General features: G+C 48.7%; 7 protein-coding genes across 7 annotated transcripts; 4 read left to right on the forward strand and 3 right to left on the reverse strand.

The window, feature by feature from the left end:
* Window positions 1-149: 149 nt before the first annotated feature.
* Window positions 150-824, reverse strand: COCSADRAFT_51715 (uncharacterized protein; the record flags this gene model as incomplete). Its single annotated transcript, XM_007701017.1, has 2 exons — window positions 150-678; window positions 727-824. Coding segments are annotated over 2 exons (627 nt in total), but the record flags the coding sequence as incomplete, so codon positions are not given.
* A 937-nt stretch (window positions 825-1761) lies between these two features.
* COCSADRAFT_312601 (uncharacterized protein) lies at window positions 1762-2938 on the forward strand. The gene is made up of 2 exons (XM_007701035.1): window positions 1762-2321; window positions 2386-2938. The coding sequence occupies exons 1-2, from the start codon at window positions 1791-1793 to the stop codon at window positions 2575-2577; spliced, it is 723 nt and encodes a 240-aa protein (XP_007699225.1). The 5' UTR covers window positions 1762-1790; the 3' UTR covers window positions 2578-2938.
* Window positions 2939-3341: 403 nt separating this feature from the next.
* Window positions 3342-4673, forward strand: COCSADRAFT_355698 (uncharacterized protein). Its single transcript, XM_007701036.1, has one exon. The coding sequence runs from the start codon at window positions 3394-3396 to the stop codon at window positions 4423-4425; it is 1032 nt and encodes a 343-aa protein (XP_007699226.1). The 5' UTR covers window positions 3342-3393; the 3' UTR covers window positions 4426-4673.
* Window positions 4674-5508: 835 nt separating this feature from the next.
* COCSADRAFT_35988 (uncharacterized protein) lies at window positions 5509-5747 on the reverse strand. The gene has a single exon (XM_007700882.1). The coding sequence runs from the start codon at window positions 5698-5700 to the stop codon at window positions 5539-5541; it is 162 nt and encodes a 53-aa protein (XP_007699072.1). The 5' UTR covers window positions 5701-5747; the 3' UTR covers window positions 5509-5538.
* A 103-nt stretch (window positions 5748-5850) lies between these two features.
* On the forward strand, window positions 5851-6089 carry COCSADRAFT_159629 (uncharacterized protein; the record flags this gene model as incomplete). Its single annotated transcript, XM_007701037.1, has 2 exons — window positions 5851-5893; window positions 5947-6089. 2 exons carry the CDS (start codon window positions 5851-5853, stop codon window positions 6087-6089), a joined length of 186 nt encoding a protein of 61 aa, XP_007699227.1.
* Window positions 6090-6843: 754 nt separating this feature from the next.
* On the forward strand, window positions 6844-10918 carry COCSADRAFT_115426 (uncharacterized protein). Its single transcript, XM_007701038.1, has 2 exons — window positions 6844-10188; window positions 10245-10918. Exons 1-2 carry the CDS (start codon window positions 7090-7092, stop codon window positions 10440-10442), a joined length of 3297 nt encoding a protein of 1098 aa, XP_007699228.1. The 5' UTR covers window positions 6844-7089; the 3' UTR covers window positions 10443-10918.
* A 50-nt stretch (window positions 10919-10968) lies between these two features.
* On the reverse strand, window positions 10969-11428 carry COCSADRAFT_35991 (uncharacterized protein). Its single transcript, XM_007700883.1, has one exon. The coding sequence runs from the start codon at window positions 11293-11295 to the stop codon at window positions 11059-11061; it is 237 nt and encodes a 78-aa protein (XP_007699073.1). The 5' UTR covers window positions 11296-11428; the 3' UTR covers window positions 10969-11058.
* Window positions 11429-12404: the final 976 nt, after the last annotated feature.

The raw sequence follows: 12404 nt of genomic DNA on the forward strand, positions 1-12404 counted from the left end.
TGAAGAGTGGATGGAGCAGGAGAATGTGCATTTGGGAAGTCACTAGAGTGTATCCCCGTTGACGAGACTTGAATCATCTCATGATAGAAGTACATGTTACTATTTCACATTGTTATCCCAATTTGTTATCACTCTTCCCATAAAACCCGGCTCCAAATATTCATCCCCGTTTTGATACCTTGCTGCACAGGTAACCCTGCATGCAGCGTGCGATCATCACCGGTGCCATTCGTGTGGAGATTGAACCAGAACACTGCATTACCAACTGTGGGTCGAAAGGCTGTACCTAGTCCTCTTATTGCCTCAGTCTTGGCGACCAAGCCTTCCTCAAGGCCCCAGCCCTGGGTTTCGAAGTATGGGAAGTGAGTTTCGCCGCCCTCACATTCGGCCTGCAAAAAGACAAAGAAACTCGAATAAACCTGATAGAGTGATCCTGACTTAGAGCGCCGGGGCTCCGGTGACCAATCAGTATGGTACGTAAAGTGTTGCGTGGGCCCGTAGCGAACCAACTGCAATGGTGCAATGTCCGAATATGGCGATGAGCCTAGGAATGAAGCGGCTCGAGCTTGGATGTTGGATGTGATCTTGTCATTGGTGGGCAAGAATGCCGACGTTGACGAACGTGTAGATACATCCTCAGAGCCAGTCTTTACCAGCGATGGGGCAAACAAGGGCTCCCTTAACTTGTCAGTTAGCATTGCGATGGGACGTTCGTCGTAGACTTACCCGAGAGATAAAATATAGGAGATTTCAGCTTGGGAGAGAAAATTGGTGATGTAAACAACATATGGCTCGCGAGAGAGTACGTGGACCTGATACTGGTGCAGTGTATCATTTGGGGGCTTGGCAGACACCTGAAGAGGATCCCAGAACAACGCTTGGAATTCCAGTTCATGAAGAGCAGGGTATTTCGCCCATGTGATCAATGCAGCTATCGCAAAGCCAACAATGGCTGTGAAAAGGGATGTTTTTTGTAACATGACGCGAGGAAGTTAGTGTTCATCGATATCAAAACCGGACTCACTACAATTGCTGTCGTGTTCGGCCTTTGAAGGCAATTTTATGGATTTTGCCGCACGTCGAATTGATAAGCACTGTGCTCGAAGCTTCACTGGTCATTCTTGGTCCATAATCGTTAGCAGCACAATGATACCACAAACATCTAGCGGGCGCATGGATCTAGCCTACAGTAAAGGTAGAAACTTCTTTGTCGATTTTGGTTGGATATATCTAGAGTAGGATTACGCAATATCACCATATTTGCATGTCAATTGCCGATTAGGATCATTGGCATTGTTACTTAAGTCAAGTTGAGCAACACGATAAGCTGACAAAACGATGCCTCATCCAGGGATATAATCACATCAAAATAGGCAAATGTCTAAGAAGAAACGACTGAAAGACAGGGGTTTTGCAAATTACCTATTATGGTTAGTTGTAGACTCCACCCTGTGTCAGGCGCCTACTGATCTGCTGCACGAGGCTTCTCGGACAGAGGCTAATGTGCGCGCGTTTACTAACCCATGCACAGCTGACTGGGGCTTATTCAGGGTTTATCAACCTTTCACGTTTACTAAGCCATATTCTAAATCTATGCTTTGGCGTAAATTTCCTAAATACGACATTGACGGATAAGTGATCGGCGTTCGAAACATTTGCAAGGGTTACAACTCATCCTCCCGCCCTCATTCGTTTGATAAGTGGGACATCATCGCGTTCTTTATCATCAGCATTGCGAAAACATAAAATGAGAGATTCTTAGCCGTCCTCATCGTGCTAGTTATGATATAATGCAAAATTTAAGTTTTGCCAAAGTGTTGAAGACACCTCTGCACCTCCTCATTCTTAGTATCCTCTCCCTCGTTTTTGTTCTTCTCTTAACATCTCAACCTTACATCAAAGACTCAATATCGTCTACATTCGCGTATTTCCACGTCGAAACTCCTCTATGCATTCCATTGCCAGGATCTCCAAACTTCCGCCCGTCTGTGTCCAACTGCCCTGCTGAATCAAGCACTACCTTTGGTAGGTATGAAGAATATGAGAGCCTGGCACACGTCCACGATCTGCTTTGGGATGACCTAATCCCCCAAAACGGTGGGTTTCTAATCCTTCCATCTGCAAAAGGCGAGTTGGATCAATACGGTGTCAGCATGTTCCACCAGCTACACTGCCTCGCCATGATCCGAAGCGTTGTGCAAGGGCTGCAAGAGGAGACCAATTCTGCGCGCATCCACGTACGTCACGACCATGGGCACGGAGACCCTGAAACTGGAATAAGTGATAAGCATTGGCAACATTGCTTTGATTATCTACGTCAAGTAAGGCTCTTTGGGCTGGACTTTGTTCCATCTTGTGACTGATGTCCGCTAACATCCCCCTCAGACGATCCTTTGCAATGCCGACCCGACCATCGAAGAACCAAGGATCAATTCGGCAGGGAAAAAAGTCATCAATGGGATGGTGGAACGTCAATGTCGGGATCCCAATGTTCTCTTTGCTGCGAGTGTCGAGTCTTTTCGGTATGCCAATGAAGAGATTCGGAGTGGTAGAAGGAAATTTGCGTATCATGATTGATTGGAAGATACATACATAGTATATAAAAATATCAACCCAATCGCATTTTCTTAGTGCCACTAAAAGCTCACTGCAGTCCGAGCTATGTTTTGTGGTTTCATGTCCAAGTTGTTTGTCTTTGCCTCGTTCTTCAACCACGCTGTGAGTGTCCATCTAATCCCATCATATGTTGCCTCTACAACTTTGTACATATCGCGTTTCTAGTAAGTGCGGAAACATGAAAAGCAACTCTCTGTGGTATACATTAGTAATAGAATCAGTAAAGAGTATGCATTATTTGTATTGGTGGGTTGCTGAGTTCTGAGGGCTCCTCCTGAATGCGATTTCTGGCCCCAGCGCTAGGCCGAAATGAGATGTTCACGATGTGACGGACACGCCTTGTTGATATTGGCCATAATGGAGGCGCATGTACCAGGGGTGTATCACTCGAATACAAAACATGAAGAGTTCGTTTCATTCGAGGGCCCTCAAATGACACATTTCATCGTGCCGTACCTATCGATTGAGCCAACTGCCTTTTGCTCAGCCTTGTGTGTTCGCCCCCACACTCCATTTGCAGCTTGGCTGCTTCCAGTTCATGCGCTTGAGGACAATGACTCGCGCTGGTGTTGCAAATCAAATCCACATGGTATTTGGCAACCAGCATGGAGTGATACATGAGGCTTAGATATGCACAAAGTATTGGATAATGCTTGGCATCAAGACACGTAAATAGCCATGTAGCCGTCAGGCTGAGACTGGCTTAAACACCACTTGGTTCCTGCATCCACGGTTCATCGTATTTATTGAATTGATCTCAGTACAAGATACCGCATTATGACGAAGACAGTGCGAACGTTGCTCTTCATCCTCTTCTTTCAAGTAAATGTAATAGCAGCCGCCGGCGAAACGGGAAGCGACCGCATTGGAACCGGCCAATGTCCCGACAATGTTGAATCTATCATGGCCTATTCACCATTCAAACCATATTGGAAGTTTGATAAGTTCAAGCATGACGTACAAAGTTGCTGGACCGCTGCAGATTGTCTCTTCGAGTCCTGTGGTGAAAGCCGGAAGCAACAGTTTGCAGCCACAGCATTGGTCATGGGTCTCATACCATTGACTTTGAAGGACGTCGCATGGCCAGAGCGCCGTATTGTACACATTACCAAGCCCCTGCCATGGCTGTGCGATATCTTAGTCCTGGCTTTGGGTCTTGTACCGCTACCGGCCGAAAAAGGAGCCCTTCTATCGACTCATCAGAGAAACGAAGAAAGTAACGGCTTGGCAGGATACGCGTGGAACATGAGAAGGTCAGCCATACGCTTTATGGTAGTCATACTTGCTGTGTGCCTCTTGGCCTGCTACGCGGCATTGGTGTTCAACGAAATATACAGTAAAAGATCTGCGCTCGGTTGCGTTGTTCCTTTTTTCATCACCGCCTGGTATGTCGTCGCTCTACTTCCAGCATCAATCCACAGAACCTTTGCGGGACGGAGACAAGCACGGATCAAGAGACTGGATCAAGAAAGAGAAGCTCGGATTGGTGTTCGGCCTGACGATATTCATTTGATTCCACTCCCAGTACACGAAAGTCGACCAGCAGTAGCAAAAAATACAATGATTACCGTAGAATGTGACAAAGGCAAGGTGGTTTCAGCTATTCAGGGAGCCGATGAGGACTGGCCAGTTCAAATGGCCTGGGGTATATATTATATCGCGGGCACACTGATATTCACGAGTATTATGGCGGTGACTATCATAGAGTTGGTGGTTTGGGTCTTCTTGTGTCTCGCAGTCACTGGCACTAGCAAGGTTCTTGCGTTCTTTATCTGCCTCCTTTTCGAGGAAACCGGTCAAAGAAAGTGAGAGTTGGCTGTGCATTACAAAATTTGTTTTATGAGAATCCCTTAATAGCTTAATTGTTGATTAGAATGAGAAAAATCAACTGATGTTCAACGCGAAAGTTATAATCCGAAAGGGGAGAAAGACTGGGGAGCGGGCGGGAAGAAAGCCAGCTATAAGCCGGATTGCGGTGGCGGCTTCACCCGCCGTGACCAAGAGCGGCGATTATACTGCGATCTCTTTTCACTTTTCGGTGGCAGCAGTCATATAGCTATACGATAATGATTTATTCTCCATGACTTCAATGCGACTTCGATGGTCAACTCAAAAGTATTGGGGATGCGAATCAATTGTGGTAGCAGGGCTTATGAGTAAAGGAGAGACGTATCAGCCTTGCTTGGAGCATGCTCTAGATTCTGATGCTACGGATGCCAAGTTGTATTGAATTGACGTTGATAGTTCGATTGGTATTTTGCTTCTCCAGAGGAAATGATGTGGTTTCATTTGACTCTCAAATAGCAACAATGGATACATCTGGGTATTCGAGAAGTTTTCATGAATTCATATGCTGTTCTTTGATGCCAAATCAATCTTGTGCACACGAGGAAATATGACTCTTACCAAAATATTCCCCAGTTATAACCATCTTGCATAGATCGGTTCCAGTACGATAATAGCACCAAAGCATCTTCTGGGTTCAAAAGGTGTAAACCGATCAGCTCATCCTCATGAGAACTGCTAAACCTGGTACAATGCAACAGCATATTCCTCTCACAGAATAGCGAGAATCCTAACTATGGACGACATGTCTGAAGGCGTCCGCACGGATTTCACACAATGTCTTGCTCTTGTGAACTACCGCAATGTGATTGAGACAACAGCATTGTTACTGGTACATTGTGAAGGGGAGCGCTGGCTATAGTCGCCACACTGCAAGTTATGAAACTTCGTCCTTTCTGTGAATTTACTATAATAAGCAAACATTTTTCCTGTGGTCGATGCTTCCCCCACATAGCAACAAACATCAATCCAGAAGCATTTCCAGTCTTGGATCCAGCTACCGCTTGCCCTTCTTCAACCATGAATGCATGGGTTCTCATAACGGTACTCGTCCTCATGACACTTGTGATAGCAGGGCTAGTAACCTACTTTGGCTACCATCAGTACAAGCGGCAGTTTTTCCCGTGCTATGACGAGGAACATGTACAACATGCTAAAAAAACGAACAAAACCAAGGCGATAGTTTCGAACTTCGGGATATTGGGCGTCCAATAAATGTGCATCCCAGCAGTCGGTCATATGGGCATCTTTACCCTGTACTAGCGAACATGACGCCAGTCACAAATCCAGTAGCACCTCGCGTAGATATTGAACACCAGGTTGGAGAAGACCTACTCGCGCCGTCGGAGCGAGTGTTCATCACAGCCGAGGTGGCTGATGAGAATAATCATGGAAGACATAACACTGTCGAGCATTCCTAAGATCAGCGGATGTACCGTGCGCTTGGAGCAGGCACGATGCGAAATGTTAACGCAGTGAACCCAGCAGATGTTGAGTATGCTGCTGAGGAACCAATCGCGTCAGATATCTGGAACAAGATTAACAATCGGGAAGTACGGGTTCCTCGGCGCAAGCCCCTGCAGAAGACGGCTGAACAGAAGGTTGCGACCATCCGCGCCGTCACCTGACGCTGAAGATAGCGCAATGCGCGGCTCGGAAACTACTAAGTAAGCCTGAACTCAAGAGATTGGAACCGTGGGTAGAGAGCGATGCAAGAAGGAAGGAGGAAAGGAATAAGCAGCTTTTGTCTAGTGGTGGGAAATGGCATCAGTCTGAAAGCTTGAGTCGTGAGCTAGATCTCTAGGCACTATGAAAACCACCTAGGACGGCTTCAGCACCTTTGGAGAGGTAAGTCGTATGATCAAATTGTTGAATAGGACGAATGGTTGCGAATTTAGCTCCGGTGTCATTTCTGAGTTTGGTGGGTGAGACGGAGGGCATTGCCATTGGGTAGAAGACAGACAGATATGTAGAGGAGCATAGATTTCATAATATATTTGAGGATAGAATTCAAAGTCCCAAGAACTTGTGCGTGTGGGATCGATTGAATGTAGTGTATGTAGTATGTGGGTTTGAGCGACTGGGGAAGTTTGCACAGCTGTTCTTTGCAGAAGCGGGCGGCATTCGAGAATGTTCTACAGCATTGGAAATGGACTTTGTCATCGCGGCGAAGGTACGGACATGGCGATCGAGGATAACAGAGTATAGTGCACAGAGGCGCTGGATAGGGTGAGATGTGCGGAGAGGTGTGTTGATGTCTATATAGTTGTATGTGGTATAAGGAATGTACATAAATAGAAAGATGGGTAGTAGAGCAGGTGTGAGCTGATGGAATCCAAGTGTTGCGTGGTGCCGAGGTTTTGCCATCGCGGCTATCGGAGGAGCTTGGACGTGCGGTGATGATGTCGAGATTCCGACGTTGCTGATCAATTGATGCGTAGACCATACATATGCCGCCACTACCACATCGCCTTTTATATTTGCACATCGTTTAAGTATTCTTCTCCTTGCATCAATTCACGTGGCGAGAACACGTGTGCTGCGTGTTTCCGCGCACACTACTCTCATTCCTTGTATACACACATAAGACTTTCTGCCGCCTGGCTGCACTCATAACATAAGCATATCATGTTCCAGAGCCAGAACCTGCCGTGGCGGGCAGCCCTCCGCCAGGCATCGCGCTCGAATTGTACAAAATTCACCACCAGATCATCATCACGATATCTTCCCGCCCAATGCACAGCATCGCTGGTTGCGCGGCCACTCCACCGATGCCCCTCGCCACCCGCCGCCCTCTTCGCATACCGCAACTTCTCCACGTCGCTGAGCAAGCAAAAGGAAAAAGACCCCAAGACACCACCTGAACCACTGGACGAGGGCGCAGCCGAAGAGACGGATGAGCTAAAGAAGCTCAAAGAGCAGCAGAGAAGCCGAGAGGTCGAGGGCAAGAGTGACACGCCCGAACCAATACCCCCGCGCACCGGTTCCGGGCGAGGCAGCGCAGCAGGTGGAGGCACCGGAGGCAGTGACGGTGGTGATGGCGGCGGCAAGAAGCGAAAGGGCTCCGAACGCGCCCTCGTTAAGCCCACGATACCAGACGTCTACCCACAAGTCATGGCGATACCACTCGTTAAGCGCCCGTTGTTCCCTGGCTTCTACAAGGCTATCACAATCAGAGACAGAGAGGTCGGCCAGGCAATCGCCGACATGGTCAAGCGGGGGCAACCGTACATTGGAGCCTTCATGTTCAAGGATGAGGGCGCTGACAAGGACGTTATCGACGACCCCAACGAGGTCTACGATGTGGGCACATTCTGTCAGGTTACAAGCGCATTCCCCGTGGGCGCCGATGACAACTTCGCCATGACTTGCGTTCTCTACCCGCACCGCCGCATAAAGATGACGGGTCTGAAGCCGCCAGCACAAGCCAAGGAGGAGCCATCAGTAGCTGAGAGTACTTTGGACGAAAGTTCTGAAACATCAGAGACCGATGCAGCTGCGACTCAATCCAAGGGCGACGTCGTTGCCAGCTTCGAAGAGTCCACCGAAGAGACTAAGACGGCCCAAGGCGCCCTGGTCCCCACCATTCTCAAAGGCCGCAAGGTCAGCATCGCCGACGTGGACAACATGGTTGAAGAGCCCTTCGACCTAAAGTCAAACAAGACAATCCAAGTGCTGGTCAACGAGATTGTCAACACTTTCAAGGGTGTCGCACTCTTGAACCCACTGTTCCGAGACCATGTCTCGACCTTCTCTGTACATACTACCATGAATGTTGGCGAGGATCCCGTCAAGCTGGCCGATTTTGCAGCTGCTGTAGCTCAAGCCGAGTCGCACGAGCTGCAAGACGCGCTCGAGGAGATGGATATTGAAAAGCGGCTGAGCAAAGCACTAGAGCTTCTGAAGAAGGAACTCATCAGCGCGGAACTGCAAAAGAAGGTCGCAGACGATGTCAACGCCAGAGTTACGAAGAAGCATCGCGAATACATGCTGATGGAGCAAATGAAAGGCATCAAACGTGAGCTCGGCATTGAGTCCGACGGCAAAGACAAGCTGATTGAGAAGTTCAACGAAAAGGCCAATAAGCTGGCTATGCCAGAAGCCGTGCGCAAGGTCTTCGAGGAGGAGATGAGCAAGTTGCAAGGCCTCGAGCCCAACGGATCAGAGTTCAATGTAACCCGCAACTACCTTGACTGGCTCACACAGCTTCCTTGGGGTTTACGTAGCGCCGAAAACTTTGGTATTCAACATGCGCGCGAAGTTCTAGATGAAGACCACCATGGCTTAAAAGATGTAAAGGACCGCATCCTGGAGTTCATCGCTGTCGGTAAACTGCGCGGCACTGTTGAAGGCAAAATCCTTTGCTTGGTTGGACCGCCAGGTGTGGGCAAAACATCTATTGGAAAGTCAATTGCTCGCGCCTTAAACCGCCAGTACTACCGCTTCAGTGTCGGTGGTATGTACGATGTGGCAGAAATCAAAGGTCACCGCAGAACATATGTTGGTGCACTGCCTGGACGTATCATTCAAGCTCTCAAGAAATGTCAAACTGAGAACCCACTCGTCTTGATTGATGAAGTCGACAAGATTGGTCGGAACAGCAACCATGGTGACCCAGCATCTGCCCTTCTTGAGCTACTTGACCCAGAGCAAAACAACAGCTTCCTAGACCATTACCTGGACGTGCCTGTCGATCTATCCAAAGTCCTTTTCGTGTGCACAGCCAATATGGACGAGACCATCCCGCAACCACTTCTTGACCGTATGGAGGTAATACGGCTTTCGGGATATGTTTCCGACGAGAAGATTGCAATCGCTGAGAAGTACTTATCTCCTGCGGCCAAGGAAATGAGCGGTTTGAAGGATGCCGACGTTGTGCTTGAGAAAGATGCAATTGTCGAGCTCATCAACAAGTACTGTCGTGAGTCGGGTGTGCGAAATCTCAAGAAGCATATCGAAAAGGTCTACCGAAAGTCTGCTTTGAAGATTGTCACTGATGTGGGCGAGGAGGCCCTTCCAGAGACCGCAGCTTTGACTGAAGAGGGCAAGGCTGCGCAACAGGAATCAAACAAGAACGAGAACGACCCCAAGGAGACCCCAAAGAACATCGAGGAGCAGACTACCGAAAAGCCCCGCGTAGCTCTCAAGGTACCAGATTCAGTGCACGTCTCAATCAATAAGGACAATCTCAAAGATTACGTGGGCCCACCAATTTTTACTTCTGACCGCCTATACGACTTTACGCCACCTGGTGTAGCCATGGGTCTAGCATGGACCTCCATGGGCGGCTCTGCACTCTACATTGAATCTATCCTGCAAAATGCGCTGTCCGCTTCGTCATCACCTGGTCTCGAGCGCAGTGGTTCACTCCGAGATGTTATGAAGGAGTCGACTGGGGTTGCTTACTCGTTCGCAAAGAGCATCATGGCCCGCGATTTCTCAAAGAACAAATTCTTCGAACATGCTAGGATACACCTGCACTGCCCCGAAGGCGGTACTCCCAAAGATGGGCCAAGCGCCGGTATCACGATGGCTACCAGCTTGCTCAGCTTAGCACTCAACAAAAAGATTAGAGACGACGTTGCCATGACTGGCGAGCTTACTCTTACCGGAAAAGTATTGAGAATAGGTGGATTACGCGAAAAGACTGTCGCAGCACGAAGGGCAGGTGCAAAAACAGTGATTTTCCCACACGATAATATGAGTGATTGGCTCGAGCTACCGGAGGTATGTATCTTATCTTATCTGCATTAGGAGAGCATGATTGGCTAACTTGCGAACAGAACATTAAAGAAGGCATTGAGGGCCGCCCCGTGTCATGGTACCGGGAAGTATTTGACATTGTGTTCCCCGATCTTGACAAGGAAGCCGCCAACAAGATGTGGGAGAAGGAACTAAAGTCCAAGAAGGGCGACCGCAAGAAGCGTGAGCAAAAGCGGAAAGAGGAGGAGGAGGAAGAGTCTGGCGATGACGACGACTAAGCTAGACTCGTAGATGTAAGATATGTACAGTGACTAGGTGAGATATGGGATTGCAGCAACGCAAGCGCATTCTAGGCGTTTTTAATGATGCTGTTTGACAAAGCATTGGACCATGAAGAATACGGGCCGGCTATGAATTCGACTGCATCTTGGGTAATGAAGCGATGAATGAAATTCTCTTCTCTACATCAATGCAAAGTGGGCTTCAATTGTTGTTTTGTTTTACCTTTTATGCAAAAGAGAATGGATGACGTTTTGCTCTAAATTTTGCTAGAAACACGGGCGAGAGAAGATGAAGAAGACGAAGAGAAGGCGGGTCGGCCCGTTACCCGGTACGTTTCTACAAATGTACAAGGCGTACCTTTTTTTTCGCACAATGCTGTGACAGGCAACATCGCTGTTTGTCAACTTCGCAAATCTAGTCTTGGTGGTACGAAGGCGATGCGGTTTGGATTTTGCAACAAATAATTTTACACGATTTTGCGCGCCAACCGCCGCACAGTGACTACTCGTAGCATCTTATCCCACATGCGACTACACGTTGTTCCTCTATAGACCTATCATTGGTTTGATTTATTCTTATACTCTCCATCATCGCACAAGCCGCATCGGATATCTATCTGTTTTGGATTTGTGCGTTGGTTCGCACGGCTCCCTTTTGTCTCTTGTTATGAGACTGCGTGGCATGCCGTGGCGTGGCGTGGCGTGGCGTGGCCCTGCATGCTGCAAGTGTCATGCGTTGCGTGGGCATGAACCATATTGACGTGTCAGGAGGGATGATGCGGACACACGGCAGGTAAGCTGGCAGACGGGCAGATTGCACGAGGGAGAGTGACGGGAAGAGACAACGCATACTCTGCGAACTAGAGGGCACGAATCAAGGTTGGCAATCTCTCGATCTTTGGTGTCTGGTCGATACGAGGGAGAAGGATGCTGTCATAGGTGCCGGAGATTTGTGCTTGTAGTGGTAATGTACTATGAACGAGGTTGTCGTCATTTTGTTCAAAGGTGAGCTATGAAGAGAGAATTGCACAATTTTTTGTTGGGGCGCAGCGTGGCATATTTATTGCATGTGAATACACGTACATAAACTGTGCGTGTGTATATGTATATATATATATAGGTATATTAACCACTGATAAGGCTACTAAGGAACCAATGCAGCAGGAGACACCGGTGTAGGCTGTACTATGTAATACTTACTAGAAGGAAAAAAACGAAAGTGAGATGAACACATCCCTGTACCTGCTTTCGCGCAAGCATCCTGAAACTGCCGTTGAGAAGTTTGCTCACAAGAACGGAGCTATCTAGGCACCTTTGGCGAGTTGTCCCGTCTTTCCACGTCCGGTTGACTCGGGACGCATCGAAAAGGGTTGGCTCTGCGTCCTGTTGGGTGAGGAGCAAGGGCAGTTGCATGCAGAGTTTCCAGTCAGCATCGAGGGACGATTCCGCGAAGACCTCGAGGTGCAGTAGTCTGGCCCTCGTCTCTGCTTGGGCTAATGTATGCAGGCCCGAAAGAGGGGTTTTTTGCTGCTATGCCAATGTGAAGGATTAATGAGGGGGCGGGATGGCGCCAGAGGGGTAGTAGTCCGTGAAAGTTCTTCAACGCAGATTCTCGTAGCAGCAGCAGGCTTGTCATATGCATCCAGAGGGAGGTGCCGGAGAGTCAGGGCGTGAGTGACGTTGATGCCAAAAAGCCAAACAGTGTGTCCCTCTCACCGCAGGTTGGTGTAGTTGGCTGCCACACGCACGCCATAGGCCAATCAGGCACTGAGCCGGCGGTACCAGGCGGCTTTTCTTTGCCTCACCAGCGCTTGATTTGACCAAAATGTACCCGAATTCGGACTTTTGCTGGCTGCCTGTCTGCCTGCGTGCTGCGCATGCTGCAGGCTGAAAAGGGCCCTCTTTTTTTTTGCTGTGGCCCAATGGCCGGAACAAGCGCTTGACCGCCAGCTGTCTAAC

Source organism: Bipolaris sorokiniana (assembly GCF_000338995.1).
Source record: "Bipolaris sorokiniana ND90Pr unplaced genomic scaffold COCSAscaffold_6, whole genome shotgun sequence".
In the NCBI taxonomy this organism is placed as follows: Eukaryota; Fungi; Ascomycota; class Dothideomycetes; order Pleosporales; family Pleosporaceae; genus Bipolaris; species Bipolaris sorokiniana.